This window comes from Orcinus orca, chromosome 14 (assembly GCF_937001465.1).
Source record: "Orcinus orca chromosome 14, mOrcOrc1.1, whole genome shotgun sequence".
NCBI lineage: Eukaryota > Metazoa > Chordata > Mammalia > Artiodactyla > Delphinidae > Orcinus > Orcinus orca.
Window position 1 is genome coordinate 60,879,901 of NC_064572.1, and position 26,119 is coordinate 60,906,019.

At 50.6% G+C, this 26,119-nt stretch overlaps 1 protein-coding gene and 1 long non-coding RNA gene across 8 annotated transcripts in view; one reads left to right on the plus strand and one right to left on the minus strand.

Moving 5' to 3' along the window:
- Positions 1-20,152, minus strand: part of CRTAC1 (cartilage acidic protein 1) — a 155,597-nt gene extending 135,445 nt beyond the window's left edge. For 2 of the 7 annotated variants that reach the window (XM_033425725.2, XM_049697450.1), the window contains exons 1-2: positions 19,666-19,975; positions 1,673-1,872 (exon numbers count right to left, since the gene is read on the minus strand). In XM_033425725.2, coding sequence (XP_033281616.1) covers positions 1,673-1,872; positions 19,666-19,689 — 224 coding nt within the window. In that variant the 5' untranslated portion in view covers positions 19,690-19,975. Of the gene's footprint in view, positions 1-1,672; positions 1,873-19,665 lie in introns of all 7 variants that reach the window. The other 5 variants (XM_049697451.1, XM_049697449.1, XM_004268427.3 and 2 more) reach the window with 5 other exon arrangements.
- Positions 13,646-19,659, plus strand: LOC117200870 (uncharacterized). The gene is made up of 3 exons (XR_004482617.2): positions 13,646-13,783; positions 15,790-16,323; positions 16,715-19,659. It is a non-coding gene; the product is annotated as an uncharacterized LOC117200870 (long non-coding RNA).
- Positions 20,153-26,119: the final 5,967 nt, after the last annotated feature.

Consider the following 26,119-nt stretch of genomic DNA (forward strand, 5'->3'; position numbering starts at 1 on the left):
ATTACAACCATTCCTATTTCCCCCTTTTCTATCACACTCTGCTCTTTAGTTTTCCTTCCGAAGTCCCAGACAGTGCTGTCTAATTTAAATGCGGCTGTATAATATTAAAATGCAATAAAATGAAAAATCCAGTTCCTTGGTCACAGTAGCCACATCTCAAGTGCTCAACAGCCACACGTGGCCAGTGGACGCCATATTGGACGGAACCAAGATAGAACTTCTACATCATCGTAGAAAGTTCTATTTGTCAGCACACTAATCTAGACTTCCATGAGATCTAGAATCTAGGAACTTCTACTCTTCACGGTGTACAAGAAAAGAATAAATGAAAGAAGAAATGCACTTACAAAGTATCTTTTCTATACATCATCAGCACTAATCCTCACCACTGCCCTGTATGGTAGGCAGGGGTAGATTTCAACATGCCCATTTTACAGATGAGGAAAGTGGGGGCTGTGTAGTTAAGTAACTTGCACAAGGCTCACAACTATTGGATGACACAGGATTAAAACCAGGTTTTCCAATGCCAAAGTCAGTGGTTTCTACTGTTACATGCAACTGCTACAAATAATGTTACTTGCCATTTACTTTGTTCAGTGCTGCCATAAAAGCTCCAGCCTTCTAGAATGAGGTTGACAGGGCCCTGGAGTGTATTTATTGATTGGCTGGTTTTTGAAGTGATAACTAAACTTTGTACAATGTAGTTTAGCAGCTCTATAGTTAGGGAGCCGTGGGGTTCAAATCCTGACTCATCCACTTACTATTTACTTGATAGAGGGCGAGTCACTCACCATCTCTGAATCCTAATTTCCTTTTCTTGTATATTTACTGCATAGTGTTGTCAGGAGGATTAAATAAGACAGTGCGTGGAAAGGCTTAGCACAGTGCCTGGCACATATTAGTGCTCCATAAATAAGGATTATCAGTGGTGATTGGCAGAATTTACAATGCACTCACGTGCAACAGCGACTGAACCTTCACAATGGGGGGCGTCTTGCTATCTCCATTTCTGCAGGTGATTCATCTGAATCTCGGTGCGTAAGGGGCTGACTCAAGGTCATGCAACTAGAAAGCTGTAGATCTAAGGCATGAACTCAAGCTATTTGGACTCCAAATCTTTTCTTGATACACAATGTTGCGTCTCAGGAGAGAAGGGACCGGGGGCGCCGAGGCATGGTTTAGAGGAAGTTTAACTATCCTTCTTCATCGCCAACTTCCCCCCTTCTCTGAAACAGGCAATTCATGTTTTCTTAGTCTTGTGTAGAATGCTGTGCAAAGGCAGCTTTGAGCATCCCCTTCTACCATAATTGTCACCCTTAAATCCCTCGTATATAGAGATTCTAGTGTCTCACTGGTGAGGAAGTAACACCTGCAGAACCAAGGAGGCCAAAATATGAACAGAGTGCCTTGAAGCAGGGCATTCAAATCTTCTCCCTGGAAAGCCTGTGGATTAAGCACTTTTCTTCCAATCGACCCTCCATCCCAACTCACTGCTACAGCAAAAAGGCAAGGACACAGCCTACCAGAACCCAGCTGAGTCCGGCCAAGACCGAAGTGCATGAGAATATGTGTTGTTACAAGCCCCTGGGCTTTTGGAGCTATTTGTTATCTGGCCCTATTACAGCAAAAGCTGACTAATGTATCTGTCAAACCCAGGGCGGGAGGTACTTACCCTGCCACGACAATCTCAAAGTCCCCGTCGTGGTCCACATCAGTCACCGCCACTCCATAGTTGAGCTGGGTGGGGTTGCTGTCATAGTCAGGGGGCAGGACTGAGTTGGTGACGGCCGTGAACATGGGTTCAGCGCGCAGGGACCCCTCAGTCAGGGGCAGAAACCACAGCAGCAGCAGGAACAGAAACATCTGGAACATCTGAAACCAAAAGTTACAAATGTTAGGTGCAGCAGTACCTTTCTTCCCTGTTCCTGGAGGGCTTGGCAACTCCTAGGCTGCCACTTTTCCACAAGACCTGTCCCGACTATGCTCTTTAAAACTGCAACCTGTCCCCATCGTGTCAGGTCACCCTTATCCTGCTCTGCCTTTTCTTTTTCTACAGCACCTATCACTTTATAACATGCTGGATGACTTCCTCATTCCTCATGTTTTGTTATTTAGTGTCTGTCTCCCTCAGCCAGAACATAAGCTCCACCAGGGCAAGGCTCTCTGTTTTGTTCATGTATGCACTCAAAGCCAAGGACAGTGTCTGGCACAAAAGAGGCACTCAGTACATATTTAGGAAGGAAGGAAGGAAGGAAGGAAGGAAAGGAAGGAAGGGAGGGAGGGAGGGAGGAAGGAAGGAAGGAAGGAAAGGGAGGGAGGGAGGGAGGGAGGAAGGAAGGAAGGAAGGAGGGAAGGAAGGAAGGAAGGAGGGAAGGAAAGGGAGGGAGGGAGGGAGGGAGGGAAGGAAGAAATGGTAGAGTATAAACACATGGGCATCTCCCATCCTCTGGGAGAAAGGCTGGGAGAATGAAGAAAACAACAGATCTCAGACAGTCCAGGGGTGGGTGAGAGCCCCATGAGGGTCCATGTCTAGAACAATAGTAGAGGCAGTAAAGGATTATCCTTCTGTGGGACCTACCCCAGAGGCAGCCTGGAGGGAATCTGTGACTTGGAAGGTTCCCCTGCCAAGGTCCCTCCCTAGGGCAGCTGGCCGTCGCCTCCAGACCAGGAAGCAGTCAGTTATGGAATGTATTCCAGCAGTATCTGGCGAGCGGCACATCATTCACTTGGAGAAATTAAACCACTGTGTGTGTGTTTTATTATAAATTAATTATGTATAATCCATTGTATAATTCATTATTGTATCTCTAACATAACTCAGGGTGTTGCCAAACAGCCTGGAGCTGCGAGAGCTGGTGGCAGGCACGCAGGAGACAGATGAGAGTGGCCAAGGAGGTGGAAGAACTCCATCCTTTCCTGACGTGAGCCAGGGAGACACTGAGAACGCTACAGATAGCACCACCCCGAGCTGCTGCCCGCAGGCTTAGAATCAGAACGCTGAGAGTGTTCCAAAGGCTCCCCTGGGACAAGGCCCACAAGGCCTGCACAGGCAGCCCCGCAGGCAAGGCGGTGCCTTCCTGCCTACAGAGGGCGGCACACCTCTTCCTGATGGAACTTCTCCTGCTGGCTTGTCAGTGTGGCTGGCAGCCAAGAGCAAGGCTGAGTGAGGCTGATGTCTTAATGAAGAGAAGACCTGAAGACTGACTCCCCAGATGGAGACAGACATTCCTGCCAGCAAAGGAGCCTGCTCCAGTTCAGGACCCAGAGACCAAAAGGAAGGGCCCAGGCACTGTCTATGGAGCCAAACGTGATTCAGAAGCCTTCCTAATGCCTCGCTGGGGAGGCTGGAGAGAGGCACGGGGCAGGGCTCTAACTGCAGGGCAGAAACTAACCTCGGCGAGCCTTCCTGGGAAGAAAGTTCTCGTAGCGTGCTTAGAGGGCACATGCTGGGTGTTGCACTATCAGAATGAGGTCAGTCCCAATTACAGAGATGTCTGAGCACAACAGCAGCATCTACTGGGCTGTCTAGTCGCTAAAGGCAAACACATCACTCCGAGAGTTCTGCAACTTGGCAAGAAGTTTGGTTGCATAAAGGAAACTCATAATTGGATTAATGAGCAGCTGGGGTGGGGTGGGGGAATGAGAAGCTAAAGAGTATTTAACAACCAGGTTAGCCATGCTGAAATGTAGCGTGATCTGAAGGTCACAGGACTTTTCAAGGTATGAATTCTATTGTAGGGATGGCAGATGAGTTTCAACTTGACAGAAAAAACTGACTGGCAGTGGCTTGAAAGAGTACTGTGGTCAGCTTACAACATTTGCAATCAATGGGCATGAAGGAAAAACTGGTATTGGGCATGCATTCTAGAAGCTATTAAGTTCCTCCCAGGCACTACTACACTTGCAGTTTGGGTCACTGCCACCAGGGAGGCAGGTCCTATTAGGGTAATATAAGCATCTGGTAAAGTTTTCTAACGAAGGCCACGAGGGGCAAGAACCGTGATCCAGCCTCTTGATTTTTACCTTTGTTTGAAAAGTAGAACTTTTAATTAAAGGAGACATCTGAAAGAAATAGCTCCTCTGTGTTATCCAGTTCCAGATAAATAACCTAAAGCAAGATTAAACAGAAATAATACACCTGTGGAATGACCTCTGTTTTGCTTGGTGACCTTGAACAAGTCACAGCCTTGCCGGGTCCGAGCTTGATTCTCCAAAATGAGGGTCTGGGAGGAGATCTCTAAAGGTCCTTTCCGGCTCTAAAATTCTATGATGAATTAAAGGATTCCTTTTAGAAGCAGACCTTCGGCAGTTTTTCTTCCCAGCTTCTTCTATAAACTTCAGACCAACCTGTGTGGTTTTCCTTTCTGAGCATATTAAACATATTTTGAGCAAAACAGCTATTCAGCAGAGCTCTGTAGCAGTTCCCTTGCAGGGGCCAAGCCCAGACAGGAACGTGCCATCATTAGTGTGGAACCGGATGCACTAGGCACGAGCAGACCAGTGGACGGCCTCCCCCCGGGGGGGTGGGCTGAGAGTGGAGCAGGGAGAGCAATTCCTTTATATTTCATTCTTCTGACATGCCAAAGGCTCCCAGGGCTGCTCAGCAGCAGCTGAAAGTTAGAGGGTCAGCCGAGGGCCAGCTGGGAAACAGTTGTGGTGGGAAACTTAGGAAAAGGCCTGGTAAATATCCCCCCTCTAGCTCAGGGCTCAGATGAAGGAAATCACTGAAATGCCCCTCTACACTCTGGCTACTCAGTGGTCGCCAGACCAACGGCATCGGCATTAGCGAGGAGTTTGTTAGAAATGCAGAATCTTGGGCCCTACCCCAGACCTAATAAATCAGAATGTGCATTTTAACACGATTTCAGGTGATCTGAATGCACGTTAAAATTTGAGAAACATTGCTCGACCTTAGCTGTACGTTGGAATCACTTGGGGAGCTTTAAAAAATACCGTTGTCTGAAAATGATTTCTTGGATATGACACCAAAAGAACAGGTGACAGAAGAAAAAATAGATTACATGGACTGCATCAAAATTTAAAACTTTTGGGGACCACAGGACACTATCAATAGAGTGAAAAGGCAACCCATGTAATGGGAGAAAATATTTGCAAATCATATATCTGATAAGGGATTAATATCCAAAATATATAAAGAAGTCCTACAACTCAGCAACAACAACAAAACAATCCAATTCAAAATGGGTAAAGGACTTGAATAAACATTTCTCCAAAGAAGATATACAATTGGTCAATAAGTATATGAAAAGATGCTCAACATCACTAATCATTAGGGAAATGCAAATCAAACCCACAGTGAGATAATACTTCACACCCATTAGAATGGCTATAATCAAAAAAACAGGAAATAACAATTGTTAGTGAGGACGTGGAGAAATTGGGACCCTTATGCATTGCTGATAGGACTATAAAATGGTGCAGCTGCTGTGGAAAACTGCTGTGCAGCAGTTCCTCAAAAAATCCAAAAAACAATTACCATGTGATGCAGCAATTCCATTTCTGGGTATATACCCAAAAGAATTGAAAGAGGGGACTGGAACAGATATCTGTATACCCAAGTTCGTAATTGCATTATTCACAGTGGCCACAAGCAACCCAAGTGTCCATCAATCCATATGTCCAAAGTGTGGCATGTTCATACAATGGAATATGATATGCCTTAAAAAGGAAGGAAATTCTGACACATGCTACAACATGGATGAACCTAGAAGACATTATGCTAAGTGAAATAAGCCAGTCATACAAACACTGTATGATCCCACTTATACGAGGTACCTGGAATAGTCAAATTCATAGAGGCAGAAAGAAGAGTGGTGGTTACCAGGGGCTGGGGGGACAGGGGAATGGGGAGTTAGTGTTTCACGGTTATGGAGTTTCAGTTTGGGAAGATGAAAAGTTCTGGAGATGGATGGTGGTGATGTTTGCACGACAACGTGAATGCATTTAATATCACTGAACTATACACTTATAAATGGTCAGAATGGAAGTTTTATGTTATGTATATTTTACCATAATAAAAAAATACTCACGCCTGGTCTCATCCCAAGATATTCTCACTCACTTGGCATAGGACGCAGCAGGGGCATCAGAATTTTAAAAGCTCCCTACATGATTCTAACATGTTGCAAAATTTGACAATTTATACCAGTGCTCCAGTGCTTCTCAAACTTTAATATGTACATGGATCACTGGGTGGTCTTGTTAAAATGCAGATTCTGATTCAGCTGATCTGCAGGAGAGCCCAAGATTATATATTTTGAACAAGCTCCCATGTGATTCTGACCGTCCTGGTCCATAAACTACATGTTGAATAGCCAGGGTTACGAAACCATACTATATATATACTCTCGTTTCTCTTCATATCGAATAAATCTTTCGCCTTTTACTAAAAAAAAAAAAAAAAAAAAAGAAACCATACTATATGCTATAGTGATTCGTTCAAGAAACTTCTCCTCTGCCTCTAGATCTAAGGGTCTGAAACCAATCCTAGGGCCATACAATCCTCAGGGCTGCAGGCTCGGTTGATCATTAGATACTCAAAGTACTAGCTATCTTCAGCTCAGTCAAAGTACCACAATTGATAGGGACTGACAAAGAGGGATTCTGACTCTAATTTTTGCAAAGAATTGAGAAGAAGGAAAGGGCTGGAACTGGAGTGGGGGGTCAGGTCTAGTAGACAAAAGATAGCTACCATTAATGCCCAGAGCCTAGAGAAGATGGGGTATGGGCAGGAATTTGCAAGCCAAGATAGAGATGCATGCCAATGTGTTCCCCCAAACCATCGTGGTGCGCAGTACTAGGAGGCACTCAATTAACATTTGTTAAATGGATGAAGGAATAAGTCCAAATGAAAATGTGAATCAGCAGAAATTGCTTGCAACTTGTCATACAGTTATCTTAAAACTGTTCTTTCGGGCTTCCCTGGTGGCGCAGTGGTTGAGAGTCTGCCTGCCGATGCAGGGGACATGGGTTCGTGCCCCGGTCCGGGAAGATCCCACATGCCGCGGAGCAGCTAGGCCCGTGAGCCGTGGCCGCTGAGCCTGCCTGTGCTCCGCAGCGGGACAGGCCACAACAGTGACAGGCTTGCGTACCGCAAAACAAAAACAAAACCAAAAAACAGTTCTTTCCCGAAAGCAATTCTTCTTAAACTGTAACGTGCTTACCAATCACCTGAGGGTCTTGGTAAAATGCAGATTCTGATTCGGTAGGTCTGGGGTGGGGCCTGAGATTCTGCATTCTAACAAGCTTTCAGGGGATGCCGAGGCTGCTGGTCCGCAGACTTCACTTGTAGTAGCAAGGCTCTAGACCAGTGATTCTAAACCCTAGCTGTCCAATCGAATCCCCTGGGGAGTTTTTAGAGCTATGCTGCTGCCCAGATCCTTCACCCCAGTTTCTGATTTAACTGGTCTGGGGTGGGGGTCGGGTGTATTTTTAGAAGCTCCTCTGATGATGTTAAGGGGCAGCCTGGGCTGAGAACCACTGCCCCAGACTCACAGTCCCCAGCTGGGAGTGTAAGCTACACTCTGATTTGAAGTGAAAAATGTTTCTACTACCGGAATTCATCACCAGCTTGTTGAGGTCTACCAAGAAAATCTATTTAGCCAGAGAGTATCACAGGAAGAGGCAGGATATGGAGTTTGGGGAAGAAAGCAGAGCCGGATGGTACTGCCTGAAGCAGAAGGACAGCAGGTGCTGGAGTGACCTCAAGTTTTACACAGTTGGCTCAGAAACCTGTCACCCCACTGGGAACATCTCAATCTTTGGGGAGAATGTGGAGAAAAGCTAAAAATCGAATTTTAAAAAGTATGTTGAACTGAACTTTTTTGTTTTCTTGAATGCTGTGTAACAAGCACCTACTAGCTATCTACAGGTAGCAGTGGCGTTAAGTAGTAAGTAAGTAGTGTTTAGCGCAATGGGAAGACATCTGGGGCAGTGCAGCCCGGCGGAGGCGAGGATAAATATCAGTGGCAGAGCTTGGCCAGAGGGTGCAGGACCGGAACACCTGGGCTGCTCCTGCAGGGGAAGGGAGAGGAGGGGGCAAAGAGGGCTCTTAACAAGGGCGAGAGGTGGTCGGGCTTGTGTTTCAGGCGGTGGGAAGAATTGCTTTGTAATAATTTCTTAAAAGTATTCTACAAGCTAACAATCCTCAGTGGGATCGAGAGAAAGATAAATAAACAAACCAAAGCCCAGAGTCGGGGACCTGGATTTGGACCTCAACTCCACCAGAAACTAGCAGGTTCTTAATCTTTCGGATCTCCAGTGTCCTCATCGGTAACCTGGGAATCCTATGACATGCCGAGGTTTCCAGGGTAAAGTGAGCTAGTGAACGGCTCTCGGGGGCCAGGCTCGCTGCTTATTTCCGTTCCTTTCACACAGATAGCTGTAAGGCTAGACAGTCTTTAGACACTGGCTGTGGGTCACATGCAGCCAAACTCAGTTTTCTGCGGCCTCGGGACTTTCCTGAATTGGGTCTGAAAACTGGTAACCAAGCAACCTAGATCTCTGATGTAGGGTCAGGCAGCTGTGGCTTCCAGGGTAATTTTTAGGGCAAGCAGTTCTTTAGCAATTATCGCAAGAGCCAAGGACACCGCCCTGAGCTCTCACAAAAGGAAGAGCCCTGAATGCTTCAGATGTTGGGAACCAGCAGGGAGCACAGACCCTTTCTAGAAGCTGTAGGAGGGCAAAGGCTTGAGGAAGAGAGGCAGCCACAGAAGCATTCCGCCCTGCATGGGCTGGGCCACCGGATCTACACAGAGGAGCGCCTGGGACTAAGGCATCGTTGGAGGAGAGCTAGGGGAGCTTACTGACCCACAGTGACACTTCCTGTGGACCTCCAATGGGCCTGGGGCTGTGCTCGGTGCTGGGGTCACAGGGAGAAAGCTAGTCAACATTTGCAGTACAAGGTGAGGGGTGCTGTGGAGGAGGGGCACAAAGGTATCTAAACTAGCCAGGTGGAGGGGGAAAAGAAGAATGTTTTGTGGAGGTAGGATGGTGTAGCTGAGCGGTAAAGGATGCTAAGAAGTTAGCTGGATAAGGAGAGTGAGGAGGAGAAGAGAAGGAAGACAGCAGACTCCTCAAAGGTCTGGCGAACCAGATGTCATCCCAACCTGCCCTCCTAGCACTGCATATTTAAAGGTCCCACACTGGGTCATAAGTTAGAGGGAGCACTTATTTTTCCCTCCCCAGGTTTCCATCTGGAGGACCTTCCATTGGATGAGAGCGCTGGTTCTCAACCAGGGGTGATTTGCATCCCTTGCCCTCAACAGCTGGCAATGTCTGGAGGCATTTTGGGTTGTCCCACCAGGGAAGGGGGGTACTACTGGCATCTAGTGGGTAGAGGCCAGGGATGCTGCCAAAACATCTTACAATGCAGGGGACAGCCCTCTACAACAAAGAATTATCCAGCCCAAAATGTCAGCAGTGCTGAGACTGAGAACCCCTGGACTAGTGTATCATTCCTGACTCCCCTCCTTTTCCCACTCCCTCCTCCCAAGGGCCGGAGCAGGGACTCACCGGACGGGTCAGTTTGGAAAAACTGGGCCCGGAGAGCCTTTTCTGGACCTGCCTCCCTGCAGAGGCCACTCTCTGCCATGTGCTGAGCTTGGCCAGGCAGGCTCAGGCCTGCCCCCACCCACAGGGAGGGCTGCAGTGGGGATGCAGGTACATCAGCTCCGTGAATCCCACTTTGAAGCCTGGCCTTCCAAACAGCTGTATCTGTAATGATGGCAGCGTTTTAACCTCCATCTGTCTTGAGCCCTGCCTCTCTCTTCCCCTCCCCTGTCCCTCCCCACCTTTCTTTCCCTTCATTGGTCCTGAATCTGAACAGGGAAGTGGGATGCTGTTCATTGGACCCTTTCAAACCCCAACACTCAAACTGGAGATCTGGAGTCATATTTGGTTCTTGCTCCTTCCTTATTCTTCACAACTGCTGGATCACCAAGTCAATCCACTTCATGAATCTCTCTCGAAGCTGCCCACTCTTTCTATCCCCACTGCTGGGGATTTGCCCCCTTTATCCTTCAACTGAACAGCAGTAATATTTGTTCACTGTTCCCCCTTTCTTCTCATCTCTCCCTACTTCCACATCAGAGCTCCCTTTCTAAATCTCGGAGCTGATCACGTCACTCTTCAATCTAATTCATGGGACCCTGTACACAAGGCAAACGGAGATTTGTTTTTAATTGCAATTTCATATAACAAGTACTATATGAGGAATGGGTAGTAATAACAACACTTACCTACCACCGACTATGTGCCAGGCACTACTCCAACCCTTTACATGGATGATCTCATTTAATCCTCATAGTAACCTTGTGAGGTAGGTACCACTTTTGTCCCCATTTTACAGATGAGGAAATGAAGGCACAGAGAGGTTAAGTAACTTGCTCAAGGTCACACAACTAGTACGTGGTAGAGCCAGGATTTGTGTCTAAGCCATTTGGCTCCAGAAATGGTGCCCTTGGACACTACACTAAACAGTGTCTTTCACTACACCAGACTTGTCTTAAAGGAAGTAAGATGGGAGCACAATGGAAGGAGCAAGCATCTCTGCCTGGGGGTGCTGGGGAAGGCCTAAGAGGCAGTGATGAACTGGCCAGAGGGCCAAGGTGGAGAAAGCATTCCAGGCTGAGGAGCCAGCACGTGCATGGTGGCTGAGCAGGGTCATGAAGCCCCAGGAGGCTCGGAGTGGCTGGGCCAGGACGGATGGTGGGTCGCGGCGTGGCTAGGAGGTTAGAAGAGGCTGCGGAGGCCCGGCACAACACAAGCCAGAAGGGTGAGGGATGACTTGGCTGGAGGGACGTGTTGGAGAGAACACTGCAGCAGCGGGGTGTGGAGGAGGCCGTGGGAGCGTGGGCCTGGAAACAGAGAGGCCAGCTAGGAAGCAAATACTGTGGCCCAAATGGAGAGAAAGCTGCCATTCAGTCATTCACTCGGTCATTCATTCGCTAGTCTTATGCACCTCTGTCAGGCACTGTCTGGGCATCGGGAAAACAGCTGAGAACAAAATGAAGTCTTTGCTCCCGTGGAGCGTATATTCTAATGCCTCAGTCATCGGCGTTTCTCCACCCCGTCTTCCGCATTGCCAGCCTGGAAGACAAACACCAGACCTTCTGTACCTCCCCAGCCCCCCGGGGCCACCATGTCCTATGCATCTTCCCCAGCACCGTGAAAGTATAAGCCTTCCTCTTCCTTCCCGCTACCTGGAGAGAACTCCAGATGCTGCCTGCGGCTGCACTTATACAAAAGAGGCTTGGTCCTGCTCCAGAACAAGGCAGACGAAAACGCAGGGGACCCAGGCTGGGAGATGCCACAGAGACCCGCAGGCTAGTGAAATGGTGTTTCTGAAAGTGAGAGGACAAATGGAGTCTCCCAGCCTCACGCACAAGGCAGCGCAGGTCCTTAATGAGTATTATCAACTGCTCGGACTTCCGGGTCTGTAAAATGGGAAATGAAATGAGATAACGCATGCGCAGTGCCTGGCAAAGTCCATACGTGGTAGGTAATGGCGACGACAGTGATGCTATTACTACCACATAAATGTTTTTCGAATGAACGAATGCATCTCAGGAGACGGAGTCCAGGCCCACCAGGTGCTCCCTGTCGGGGAATAGCTGCCGAGTGTCGAATGGAACCCACGGGACTGTCAGACGTTGAGGCATAGGCTGGCTTCTGTGACTAATTCGTCTAGGGACCTGGTGGAGTTCTTTGACATTTTAAACACTGCTTTCCAAATGCAAAACCCCTCGGTTTATAGTCACATACACATCCATTTTCAAGCATTTTGCAGATGCTAAGGGCCAGGTTAGAAATAATGCCTGAGGCATGGCTTCTGACCACAAGGAGCTGACAGTCCTCTAGGGGGGACACATGATACAGGCGTAGGCATTCAGAGTAGCAACAGGTACAAAGTGCAGACGTAGCCCGTAGGAGGGAGGGATTAAGTATCGAGGTGTGTAGGGGGTGGGAAGGGCAGGCAGGAAAGGCCCCCTGGAGACAGGGAATCTGGATTCCAATGGGAGCTACATTCCAGGTGGATTTGACTCAGCTCGGTGCAGGTGGCAATGCCTTTGGAATGCAGTGTCTGGGGTGCGGAGTGGAGGGTGCAGGAGAAGGCGGAGACAGTCTTGCGTGGAGGCAGCAGCTGGGGCCTGTAGAACCCGCCTGGCGCATCTGGGAAGGAGCCTGGAGTCACCCGGTGAGGGAGGTCTGAAGTCGGGTAGAGGTCCGATTAGATTTGGGGCAACAGTGTGCAGAACGGCTAGACTGGCTGGTTTCCAAAAAGTGAGTGAGAGTATCACAGAGGGGACCTGGACGTCCCGGAGCTGTGGGCAGTTGACGGTGTGGTACTGGATGACCTCCAAAGTTCTCTTCCGAGCCTAAGTGTCTACGGGTCAGGTTTTTTTTCTAAATCATTTAAAATGCATTAGCGGGGCTTCCCTGGTGGCGCAGTGGTTGAGAGTCCGCCTGCCGATGCAGGGGACACGGGTTCGTGCCCCGGTCCGGGAAGATCCCACATGCCGTGGAGCGGCTGGGCCCGTGAGCTATGGCCGCTGAGCCTGCGCGTCCGGAGCCTGTGCTCCGCAACGGGAGAGGCCACAACAGTGAGAGGCCCGCACACCGCAAAAAAAAAAAAAAAAAAAAAAAAGCAATAAAATGCATTAGCGGACCTTGCTATTTAAAAGCGTTCTCCTGGGAATCTTTCCGTGAAGCAATGATTCACTCTCCAGTCTGTCTTTGGTGGAAATCCAAATGATCATCTCTTCTATCAGCTTACAGCTACCAAGATAGACCTGCACGGAGCTTCCTTGTAGCAGCCTGGTGGAGGATGGGGGCAGTGGGCACCCGCAAGAAGTGAAGGGGAGGAGAAACTCAGCCCTGCTCCAGGCTTAGAGCTGGTACCATCTCACAAGTGGGCCCTGTGTGGGCTCCTCAGACCCTGCTTGATCCGTGGGACCTTTGGAGGTTTACAGAGCCCTGGGGCCAAGCGTCAGCTCTGGGAAGAAGGAGCCCGAAGGAAAGCTGGCCTTATGGACCCAGGCCTGTCTGGAGATCCACTTTAATACCAAGGGCCACATCTGCCCCAGACTGGCCGCCTACATTCACACATTCATTTGTTCACCCACCGAGCACCTGTGGAGCCCCTCCATATGCCAAGCACTGTGCAAGGCACTGGGTTTACAGCTGAGAACAAAAGACACATGTCTCCACCCCCGCTGCTTGCAAGGCAGCATTTCTCCTTCTTGGGAACTCTTCTTTCCCCACCTGCAAAAGGCTCTTTGGATATACATAGCTTCTCGGATGACTGGTGCATGATTGCGATTCCAAGAAAGAGTCTGTTCTTAGACTAGGGCGAAAGGGAACGTGACATCACTAAGGCAAGGCGACAGAAAGGGCCCGTGTGCTCACCAACTCTGACTACAGGGACTGACCTCCAGAGGCTGGGCTGCCCTGGACACGCAAGATGCTCACCACCTGCACGACAGGAACTGGGTGAGATTTGAGTGAGCTTGCCCTCCCAATTTGGGCAGGGAGGGGTGGAGCCTTGGTCCTCTAAGGACAGCCTCTAGGAACGTCCCACCTCCAACCCTGAGGGCAAGGGCAGGGCGGGGCCTTCTGTGAGAAACTCCAGCCGAGGCTGCTCCCATGACCCCTGCAAGGCTCCTCTGCCTGTCCAGGTGGGGGACAGGGGTTCCCCGGCAACCTGCTGGTCCCGAAGGAGGGCAGGGACAAAGGAACTCCGGAGGAGGGGGTGGCTCTCAAGGTAGGTGGAGCGGCTGTTAGGGAGGGAAGAAGTCCCCACGGTCCCTTCCTCAGTCAACAGGACCCCTTAGCTCCACAGTGATTCCCATGACCTTGCCACTGTACTTGTTGGGTGCAAACAAAGATAAGAGTAACTGGAAGCCACAGGAAGGGTCATTTTACACTCTCGGCAACACGATTCCTTTGTGGCTAATTAAGTAATATGTCAAAATGTCCCTTGGACGAGATCTTTAAGAATATGTCTTTTAAGTAAACAAGGTTTTCCTAATTAATGACACGCCTGCCCACCCCTCCTTCAAGTTCCTTGCAGAACTTCCCTGGGCCAAGAGGGCTGAGCAGGAAAGGGTGGTGAAGTCGCGGAGGGAGCGGGGACAAATCCAGCCGCGTGTCAGTTGGGGAGCTATCGGTTTCTCCGCCGGATGTTGATCAGATTTCCTGGGCTGGAACCAACTCACAGGGCCCGGGTACTGGAATTTTTCCAAGAAGCAAACGCTTTGCTTCTTACGAAGTCAACATGATTTCTTTCAAGGAAAATTTTTATCCTTTCTTTTTTGTAAGTGTCTAGGGTTTTTGAAGGGCAAATCTTTGGGCTTTTCTCTAAAGACAATGATTATGATATAATTATCATTCGCTAAGACCACCCCTGACCCCACACGCACTCACAGAGAGGCCTGGGGGTAGGGGAATGACGTGCCCAAACTTGTACCATGAGTCAGTGGCATAGCCAGAAATAGAACTTTCCAAACTCCCAAATTCCTAATCATAGCAATATTAATAATAGTCTCTTTATAATTTTCTAAGTGTTTTCACAGCTCACATTGAATCTTTACAACAACTTTGTGGAGAGTCTGGGTAAGTCATTCTCAGGAGACAGCAGATCTGAGGTCCAGACCAGCTTTGCCACTTGTTTGCTGTGTGACCCTGGCTGGTGTATTCACCTCTCTGGATCTCAGGGTTCTCAGCTATGAAGTGGGAGCATTGGGTGAAAATACTTCTAAAATCCCTCCCACCTCTAACATGCTGTGATTCCATGATGTGATGCTCTGGTCCAGGGTTTCTCCACCTTGGCACTAGTGACTTCTTGGGCCAGACAGTTCTTTGTTGGGGGGCTGTCCTGTGCATTGTAGGATGGTTAATGTCATCCCTGGCCTCTACCAACTAGATGCCCAAAGCACTCTATGCCCCAGTTGTCACAATCAAAAATGTCTACACACATTGTCAAGTGGGCAAAGTAATCCCTCCGTTCACTGCCCAAGGACTTCAATAAGGTCAAGACCATGTGGTTCAGTGGAGAAAGGTCTTCCTGCCCCCGCCTCTTCCCCAACCCCTGCACACTTTTCCACATACTTTTCAAACACAACCTCCTAGTTCTTTGCTACTTCTCATTTCTTAAATGCCCTCCGCGGTCCAGCGTGTGTTTGGTGTGATAATGAACCGATTGATTTCATACCTTCTCTTAAAGAGAGTTCACAGGTTTATGTCCCCTAAGCAACCAGCCAGGCTCCCCAGAAGTCCCTCGCAGAACCCTGGATGGCCTGGAAGCCTGTATCTGCAGCCCGCAGGAGGCTCGGTGAGCACGGATTTGTCAGCACTCTTAAATCACTGGGCTCTGAGGAAGCCTTCTCCCAGCACAAAGATCCTTCCTTAGGAATCAATAGCTCAAGGCCTTCTATCACACTCAGAATTATCCTGGGACCTGTAAAATTTCTTTTCCCCAAGCATGGCAGAACCCCGAAATGAAAACCCCAACACGGGGGAGGGAAGAGGGCAAGGAGGGAGTCCTGCCAAGGAGGCCTTGTCCGCAGCCCAGATGTTGCTGTGAGCAGAGGCTGATGTGCGAACCTGGACACTCGGTCTCATTCGCCGGGAAATGGAAGACCCAGTGTGGTTCCCAGGGGTCCTGCAATAATGTCCTCTCCCAGCTGAATACCTCTTTACATCTCACCAAGGGTAGAGGCATGTTAAAGACTATCTTCCTTGATTTTCACTATCCTACACTCATCACAGGTTGCCAGCCTCATCATTTTGCAGAGGAGGAAACTGAGGCATGCAGAGGTTAAGCGGTTTGTCCAAGGCGCCTGAGCAGGAAGTGAGGAGTCGGATTCTAAGCCTGAGTCATTTCCACTACTGAGCTGCCTTCCCAGCGAGAGTAAGATTAAGGGTCAACCATCTGGTGAGGTTCATGAAAGAGGCGACTTCTTGTTTCCTCAGTGTCTAATGCCACTCCCCCATTCAAACAAAAATACAGAGGTACTGTGCTATAGCTGTATTTTATGTAAGTATATTCCTCTGGGCTTATCCAGAACCAAACCATGCCTTGGGAATGCTGGCACAACTCTTCAGCTAGAGCTGGAATCAGGCGCAGATCCCAAGCACAGCCTCTCAGAAACCCTGCTTTCAAGGAGGGGGCTGTGGCTCTCCGGTGTTCCACATTATCCTACCACCTCCCTCCTCTACCTGAAGAAAAAGACCCAACTTGTCTGTGAGCCTGAAGGAGATGAGGAAACTCAAGCACCTTCCCTGGCAACAAGCATCCCTCAGGTGAGCCTTAGGGACAGAAGAGGATCCGCCTCTTGGAATTTTGGCTCCGCAGCACTGGTCCCTCCTGAGGGTTGCTGGCAAGTCTGCAGAGGCTCGGGGCGGGGGGGCTCTATGCAGACTGCAAAGGAGCAGGGTGGGGAGAGGACACAGAGGGGGCAGCCCACAGACCACTCAGCAAACCTCCTTCCCAGGGCCTGGCTCAGATGTCAACAGCCAGCCTCACAGAAAAGAAAAAGGGCAATGGAAATGGTAGTATCTTCCAGGTCACCCAAGAAGCCCTAATATGAGGATTTTGCAAAAATAGAACATCCTAGAACTCTGACCTTGAGCTGGGAGCAGCAAGGATGGGGAAATGGGCAAATACTGATTGGAAACTCTCCACTTCACCCAGGATCTGAGTACTGGAGGCCCCATAGGCAGTGGTGCGACTACAGGTCAGAGAGACCTCACTCTAGCATGCCTGAACAGAAGGAAGGAAAAGCTCCAGGCTTGGGTTCCAAGACCACCGCAAGGGGCTGGGCATTTCTGATTCCTACGTGTGTGGACAGAAACCAGGAGTCGCATTGCTTTTGCCTATAAGACCACTTGAAATAACAAGACAAGATAATGGAGGAAGGGGAAAGAATAATTAGGAATTTCTGTTACCTGTATATGTACATTATGAGAACTTTATCTGCTCCTCACCTCCTCAGTCTGAATAACAGATTCAAAGGAAATTTCCCCCAGTTTACTAGATTTATTAATTTACCGATGTCTGATCAGTCAGCAATTATGAACACTTACTGTGCAGAGAACACACGTCCATCTCCATAGTAAAGAGGAAGCAGGTCATGGGAGCGGAAAGAGCTCTAAGTAGAGGACTGGAAATCCTAGGACCCAGTCCTATCCTTCCACCAAATAGCCATGTGACCTTGGGCAAGATACTTGCCTTAACTGGGTTTCAGTTTTCTCATCTGTAAATTAAGTGTGCATGTGGGACGGCGTTGGAGTAGGTGCTCTTCAAGGTTCCTTTCTTCTAGCTCTAATATTCTTGGGCTCTATGAGTCGTAAACAAGTTCAAAGAACACACCAGCACCAAACACAAAGGATGATCTCAGAGAGCAGGTGGGGCTAGGTACCAGCTCTATTTCCTTGGAATGCTGTACATGTATCTGTCTCATTGCACCTGAGACCACAGACCACCTGAAGTCCAGGAAGTACGTGGTAGAAGGGTTCCAATCATGAAGGTGATGGTTAAAGGCTATAGCCTGAACCTGCTTAAAGCATTAAGTTACTATGACCAATGAAGGGCAAGAAGTGAAAAGTCAGTGGTCCTGAGCTGGGTGCCTTTGGCGCCCCCTACTGGGCACCAAAGAGCCTGCTGGGCAGCTTCCATTGCCTCAGCAGGCAGCAAGCAAGACTGAGAACAGGACTGTCACAGCTGTTTAATAGGACTACCTTCCTGGTCTGTAGTCCGCTCTCTATAAGAGTATGTTTCACTCTCCAGAATTACACAGACCATTGGTCCACACATTCAGAGGGCACTACGGTGCTGCTATAGGACGTCTTAACCAAACATCAAGGTGCAGAGTAATAAACCTCAGGGTTCAGAACACCAGGTGCAGCCCAGATGGAGAGGAGAGAAGAAAGCAACAAGCAGGTATTTCGCTGTACAAATCCCCAGTGGAGAGAAGGTCTTGGGAAATGCAGCAGAAAAATGTTGACTGCAGGTAGAGGATGGAGCTGGGTTTGGGGGTATGAACTGAGAGCCCCACTAAAAGATCTACAGGCTGATGCAGCTGCCCTAGGAGTTCAAAACACTCATTCATGTTCAGGGATGAGGTACAGGATACAGCCCCAACTGAGCAGCCCACTTTTGACCTTCTCCAGAGACCATTAGTACCAACTGTAAACCAGGATATTCTGTGGTCCACTGAGCCAGCACCAAGACCTTAAACTCCCTTCATTGTCCCTTAAATGGACTTTAGGACCTGCTGCCAGAAACATGTTCTTAGTCAAGTCAGACTGAGAGAAAAAGCTTCCTCAAGGGCCATATTGGAAGAACCGCCATATTCCCACTTTCCATTCTCCATCTCCCCTTCCTCATGGCTGAGAATGAGGTACAGGGTGACTCTGAATTCGCTCTAATTCAGTCTTGGGTAGCTGCAGCCCCAAGTCATCAGGGTCAAAAAATCTCCCACCAACAGCGTTTCTCTTCCCACAAGAGTTCTCCCCTGATTCAAGCAGCACTACAGAGTTGTCTCCTATCCCTGGAACCTTCTTGCCTTCTTTTCCACCTGGCTTCACTTGGGAAGTCCTGCACCCATCCCAGAAGACACCTCAAGTGTGACTCAAGAATATGTCTTGCCTGGAGAGCTGAAGCACCTCCTGGGACACACAGAAGCCACACTAGGTGCACACCTTACCACCACCAGCGGCAATATTCATTAGTCATTCCCCGAGGAAGGAAAGTGACCCCCCTCCCCAACCCCAGAAACACTTCCCGGCCACTCTGGGAGGCTCCTATCCAGGCTGGGATGACTCTGGTTTCTTGAGTTGGTTTCTGCAGAAACAGGACTAACCAGGACTCCCAACTACTGTACTGCGAAGAAGCGCGCTGCATTGCTGGGCATGCCCCCAAGCTCGGCCTGCTGCCCCATCAATGCCTCCATGTGTCCCCACTGGGCTGAGGAGGAGCCCTGGTCCCCCTGGAATGCCTGAAGCTGGCTTGCCTGAGATAGGCTGAAAGCAAGCGGACCACACCTCGGTCCAGCAAAGGCAGCCGGCAGCTACGCCGCGCGCTGGGCTGGCTCCCCGAGCTCTCTGCCACCCAGCGCTGTGCCCGGGAGCTCGGCTTTCCCGGGGAAGAAGAGCTAGCTTCCCCTAGGGCTCCTCCCCATCTTGGAAGCCTAGGCACCCGGCCGAGGCCAGTAGCTTCCCAGGCCCGGAGCTGAGCCTGGTTCGCTGGGTGACTCCCCACTACCCCAGGCACATCCCTCCTCACCTGCTCCGCCCCCTCCCAGCCCCGGTGCCCTCTCCCCAAACAGCTGACCTCCAGGACGCCCCCGACACCTTCTCTGCAACTATGAGGGCTATCGCCCCCGCACCTCCGCTCCCACCTCTCCTCCACCTCCGGCCCCGCACCCGCCTCTACCCCAGCCCGCGGGAGGCTCTGCGCGCCAGTCGAGTCCTGCGCCTCTTGGCAAGTTGGAAGCCAAGCCGCCGCCGCCTTAGCGGTCTCCGTCTTCCCCGATTCCCGGGCGGCACCCCCGCCAGCCCGGCGGGCGGATCGGGGTGGGGCGCAAAGGGCGGGAGAAACTTTCTCTGCCTGAGTGGGTGAGGGGCACCGGAGCGGGTACTCACGCCGGCGTCTGCGCTCGGAGCCATCCTCGGGCTCTCTCAGCCCCACCGCCTGGGGGCGTCGGAGAGCGGGAGCTCGCTGCCGCCTCTGCCGCCGCCGCCGCTGCCTTCCAGCTCCCAGCCCCGGTCCCGGGCTGGCCTGGAGCCTCCCGCCCCGACGCCGCTCGCTCGCTCGCTTTATACAACTCCACTCGAGCGCGCCCGGGCTTATGTAAAGGCTGGCGGAGACCCGCAGCCAATGGCGCCGCAGCTGGAGCTGAGGGCCCGGGGGTGGGGGGCGCCCGCGTGGCCAATCGCGGCCCGGGGAGCCCGGGGAGCCGGGTTGGGGGAGGGGCGCCTCCCCTCGCTGATTTAGAGCCGGGATTGCGGTGGCAGCCGCCGGCAGCCCGGCCGGCCGGGCGCGACGCGTCGGGCGCTGGGGTGGGCGGCGGCGAGGGCGGGTGCCCCCCTGCGCCCCACCGCTGCGTCGCGTAACCTTCAGGAGGCAGCGGGACCTGGCGAGGGGGGCGAGGGCGTCTGGCTGGGCGCTGGGGGCCGGGGGCTGGCGGGAAGCAGGGGTCCCCCGGGAGGAAGCGCCGGGAAGGAAGGCAGGGGGGAGGGGGGGCGGCGAGCCCCAGGGCCCCGCGGTCACCCCTGCGCGCAGGGCCGAGAGTGGCGGCTGGGACAGCGGCGTGCCTTCCCGTTTCCCCAGATAGCGATCTGGCGTCGCCGGGCCGGGCCGGGCCGGAGCGGCCGCGCGAGCCGCGGTGATGGCGAGATTTCGCGCTGCGGAGCGAGCGCTGAGCCGATCTTTATCCGGTCAGGGGACGTGTCCGAGTGCCTTCCGGGGACTGCTCAGTATGGAGAGCGGAGCTTCGCTACGGCCCCAGAGGGCGGGGAGCGGGCGAGCACAGCTCGGAGATGAGGCGCGGCGGCGGAGGCGGTCGCGGGCAGCGTCTCTCCCTCCCGCCTGGTCCCCCGCCCGCCCGCCGGCCTTGCGGGCGGTGCCCCCACCCCACCCTACCCCTCCTAGCCCCTGCCCAGACAGGGCCGAGGCTGAGCCCGGCCCACCCACTCTGGTCCGGTGCGTCCATCCAGCCTCCCTCACCGCTTTGCTCACAGGTACTGCTTCCCCCCCTCCTCGAACCCCAGCCCCCTGCCGTGGGCGGGACGATCTCAGCCTCTCAGGGCAGGGTGCAGCGGGGGGCTAAGCTTGGGAAGAAAGCCCTTGGTCAGCAGTGCCCAAAGTGCCCGTGTGCGGGGCAGGAAACTGGCCTAGGTCGATAACACTCTCAAGTCAGGTCCCTTATTTTGCGCCTAGAATAGGGCCTGGCACGTAGTAGGTGCTCAGTAAGGATTTACTGAATGAACCTTGAATTGAATAAGGACTTGGGGTTTCTGAGAGCTGGGGTACTGGGCTTGGGAAGAGAAAGACCTGGGAATAAGCCATCAGAGAGGGAGGGAGCTAGAACTGTTTTCTCATCTATTGATGCCTTTATGACCACCACCCTGCTGTCTGGGCACTTGACTCCAAATGTGCTCTTTCGTGGAAGACGCCGACAGCCAGCCCCTGACCCCAGACCCGGTTATCCCCAGGTTTTGAGCAGAACTACCAGAGCCTACTCTGGGCCCTGATTTCAGGTGGCTGTGATCGTCCTCTGGAAAGACATAGCTAAGGACAGGCAATCTTTCTCGCTTTGGGGGTCCTGGATCTAGCTCAGGTTCTTAACCTTTTGAGGGTGATGAAACCTTTTGACTGTTTTCAATCTGATGAAAACCATTGAATCCTTTCTCTAGAAAAATATACACATACACATTTACAGGCATACACACACACCTTGAGTATAATTTCAGGATCATTAGGGACCCTGAGTCTCTCTTGGGGCTCTGCCCAATGTCAAGCTCCTGTTTCTCTAGGGGTCTAGGACAGTGGTTTATAATCATCCTCCTTTTGGGGAATCACAGAACTCTTTTGAGCCTTTCAAGAATCTGATTAATGGTATGAGTCTGTGTCTCAGGAAACTGCTCAATCACATACACACGTGTTGACATGCAATTTTAGGGAGTTCGTGGATCCTCAAAACCAGATTCAGAAGCTTCAGCAAAGAGCAAATAGACTTTGCCCCATGGGTACACCTGATCCCCAGCTCTCTCCACAAGGAGTCCGGTGAGTTCTGCACCATGCTGCCTCATACCACCACCGTATTCTGAGGGCATCTGAGTCATGTGGTGATGGCCCCGGCACCTGAGAGACCATCTCCACACTTGTCTCTGCATCTCGGTCCCCGCCACCCTCTTAGTGTAGAAATAAGTTGCAGGTTGTCATGTTCTGTCTGATCTATGAGCATTCCTTAGCCAGAAACTCCAACTCTGGGAGACAGCAAGTGACTGGTAATTAACCAGGTTCACTCAATCCCAAGCTTCTGAGCACATCTTTCGTGGTTTTTGTTCTCACCTCTCTCTCTTTGCCGGTGAAGCTGTTAGCAGGAGCCCCAGCTGTGGAGCCTCACCTCACCTAAGCCCGACAGATTTAGTAACCAGCGCAGTAATTATCAGCATTAGCCATCCAGATGTGAATAGGCTTTCTGTACAAAACAGCTCTATAATGATCTCACACTTTCCGGCAGCTAGCCAAGTAAGGGTGCATCAGACCAGAGGTGCTGGGGAAGGACAGAGAAATGCAGGAAATGACGGAGACAGTCTCTCCAGGAAGTTCTTTAGGGAATGCAATTTGGTTTCTGCACTTGAACTTGTAAGGGTTCAGTCGGTGGGCCAGGCCTTTCTGGTCCTGTAATTTCTAATTCCTCTAATGTCCTCCATGTCCATTCACTCAGTTCATGTCTGTGCCCTGCCTGTATCATTGTAGACATCTTGCCCTCACAAATTTCCCAGACATATCTTGCTTTCTCGGGGCACATGCACATTTATGGACTGAATTGTGTCCCCTCCAAATGCATATGTTGAAGACTTAACTTCCAATGTGACTATGCTTGGAGATAGGGCCTCTAAAGAGATAGTTACGGTTAAATGAGGTCAAAAGTGTGGGACCCTAATCCTTAGCATTGGAGACCTTATAAGAAAAGAAAGGGACCCTGGAGATCTTCCTGTCTCTCTGGGCACACACAGAAGAAAGGTCATTTTAGGACACAGACAAAGGTGGCCGTTTGCAAGCTAAGGAGAGAAGCCCCCAAAGAAACAAAAACCTGCCGGCACCTCGATCTGGGACTTCCAGCCTCCTACCGTGAGAAAATAAAATTCATTTGTTTAAGCCACCTGATCTGTGGTATTTTCTTATGGCAGCCCGAGCAGACTAACACACATATGTTTTCAACACGCTCCTTACCCCCATCCAGCTTGTTCAGTCTCCTCCCAACACGCTGACTCTCTCTGTACTGTCCCCCCACAAACCTTGTCCATTCTTACCTGGGACACTTGCCTAAAATGTTTTCTCATCTTCTGGCACCCGACTAAGTCTCACTTCTCACAGCATCTTCCAAAACTGCTCTGGCCTGCATTGGAGCTTTGCGTTTTCAGCCCTGCTGCAGGTCTGCAACATCTTAGCACTCTATTATACATATTGTCCTGCATTCTCTCTAATTGTTTCTTATGCAGAAAAACTTGGCCTTCCTCTCAGAATAGAAGCCCCTTTAAGTCCAGAGTTTGTAGCTTGTACTTGACTACCTCATAGAACCCAGCGTGAAACTGGGCACAGAATGAACACAGGGTTTGCTGATTAATTTATTCCAATTAAATGTATTTATGTTTCAAAAAAAAATACTAGAAAAGTTTCATAGCACTTCATTTTCTAAAAGCTCAAGACATTTGGGTGTGTCATTTCAGTCATCTCGAAAGCCCATTGGAGCAGAGGCTGTTGGGAACCAACCCTCTCCTCTGGTTCAGGATCAGAGGGTTACACAAGCTACTCAGAGTCACACAAACTCAACCCTTCTTTCTCCAAATCAGAAGATTTGCTCTCCTTGGTTTCCTTTTGACCCTCACTGATCCACCTGGCTGTCTTCGCACTCTCCAGATAGAGAGGAAAGGCTAGGGAATCTCAGCTCTTAGAGATGCTTCTGTTTCAACAAATCTTACCTGAGGCCCTTGAAGCCAGAGGTGCTTTAGAATTCAGAAAGGTACCGAACGCACTGAACATGCCCTGTGAGATCCTGGGCAGCATCTCTTAATCAGCCTCATTATTTCTGCAGTAAAACATAAAACATTTAGTGTGAATGTTCACACTAAATGGGTATGAGGATAAAATGGCTTCACTTCAGTTTGTCTGGTTTTGTCACCAGATGAGTTCTGGCATCAAACTTGTAAAAAACCAAAAAAAACCCCAAATCCATGCCTTGATTTTCAGAGATTTGGAAATTTGGAATTGCAGGTAGGGGATATATGGAATGATATTTTAGGCTTGGTTGTCCCAAAAGAAATGAATGTTTTGTGAGGGTGTGGAAAAGCAGCACTCGTAGCAAAAGAGAAACCGTAAACTGGGAAAGAAGTGAGGGGTTTAAGAGAGTGTGAGGAAATAACCCCTTCTCAGACCAAGCTGCACTGGCCTGTAGCTCCTTTTTTCTAAGGAGTACAAATTTATCAGCGGCTGGTGAGTTTTCAGATGGACTTGTGTTAACAGTGGCATGTAAGTGGCAGAAGTACAGAACGCACTTTTGAGGGGAGGCAAGTAGGGGTGAAGATGACGGAAGCTCTTGAAGAGAAGCCACAAACCACGGTGGACTTCCAGATGGCCAGAGAGTTAGTTCCGAACAGCTTAAAACGGGAGCACAGGCTACAGGCTTCTCCGGGTGCAGAGGGCAGACCTGGGAAAGGGAGACTAGATAAAGGGGGACGTTACGAGATCCTAGAGAAGTCTGGTGAGAAAAGTCAGAGCCCCTTAGGGCTGGGGGGAGCCTGGGGGTGATGATGAAGGTAGATGACTGATCATCATGTTAATATGTACCCAGGCAGCCTGGGTGCTTTGAGGTTTTGCTCCACTGTAGTGCAGTGGCTTTGCAGTCTGAGTGGTTGGCTGAGAGCATAATGCAGAGAGGAGGACAGTAAAAGGGAAGGCCATGGTGGACCTGGGACTGCACAGCTCTCTATGCCGGCTTGAGATGCTCAGCCAGTCATACCCTTCACGGTCAGGGGCTTGCCAGAGCCCAAGGTCAACAGCAGGGAAGCTTCATCTTGAATCTTAAGGCTAGCCACGTTGCTGACCTTCGTCCTGCTTTGCCTTTGTTCCCAGGTCCTAGTATCTGCTCTTACCTTTTTTCTTCTGACAGAACTCTGTCTGGTACCCCCAGATAGAATAATGGGTGTCTCCTTCATTCTCCCAACCTGGTACCCTATCCTATGACCCAGATGCTCAGGGACTAGGATTCCAGGGTCCAGATACTCTACTTCCCTCCCTGTGGTTGAGTCTTTACCACCTGCTGCCTCACATTCCTGACATCAACTGCCTTCTCAAGGCTCTGCCAACTGCCTCATGCCAGCTTCCGTTGACATGCCCCCAGCCTGGCCTCACGTCTTCCCCCCACCAGCTGCCAGGACCTCCCTAGGTCCTGGCCCTGCCTTGGTGGGTAGGTCTTGATTCACCTTCCAGCCCATCCTGGTCTGTCATATCCAGCTGCCAACCCAGCAGGATCTCTGATAGACATGAGCTCATGGTCATCGCTTAAAGAAGAAGAGAAAAGCCTTTAGCAGTTGGGAAGTGATGACAGCAAACGCCAGGGAGCTCCTGGGCTAGCGGTGCCCTGGCCAGTTTCATTCTAAGAGAAGAGAGGGATGGGTGGAAAGTGAACATGAGAGAAAGGTGAGCAGGAAGGAGGAAATAAAAGGAGGGAAAGAAACACGAGGAGAGAGAAAGGGAAGGGAGGTCAGGAGAGGAAGCGAAGGGTGGCGGGGGGGGATGTTTCTAGTCAGTATTGAATGTCTAAACTGAGCATGAAGATCTTGTCATCAACAAAGAGTCAGCATTGACATAAAAGATGATGGAAAGGGTAATTGAGCCAGGGCGCGTGCGCGCGCGCACGCGCGCGCGCGTGTGTGTGTGTGTGTGTATGTGTGTGTATGGGGAAGAGAGAGAGAGAAGGTAAGAGAGAGAGAGTGTGTGTGTTAGAGCTGAGGTGATGGGCTATCCCAGGAAGCAGGTAGGACAGAAGTGGAACACCGATAAGAACAGGTGGACAAGAGTTGATGGCCTCTGGGAAAAAGAATCCATGTTTGGAATTTGCAAGGGACATTATTTCTGATTACTTCACCCTGATTTCATTAACCAGGGTTTGCTGAGAGCTCCCCTCCCCACCACCTACCTCAGCACCTCTTGGTTCTTCCGCAATTTGTCCTAAAACTCCACCCTCATCTTGACACCAAATTTCATTAGAGATAGAATGGATTTCTCACAGGTTCAGCTGCAGAGTCCAGAACTACTGTTACGACCTGCCAGATGCAAGGGTAAAATAAGGATAATAAAACTCATTAT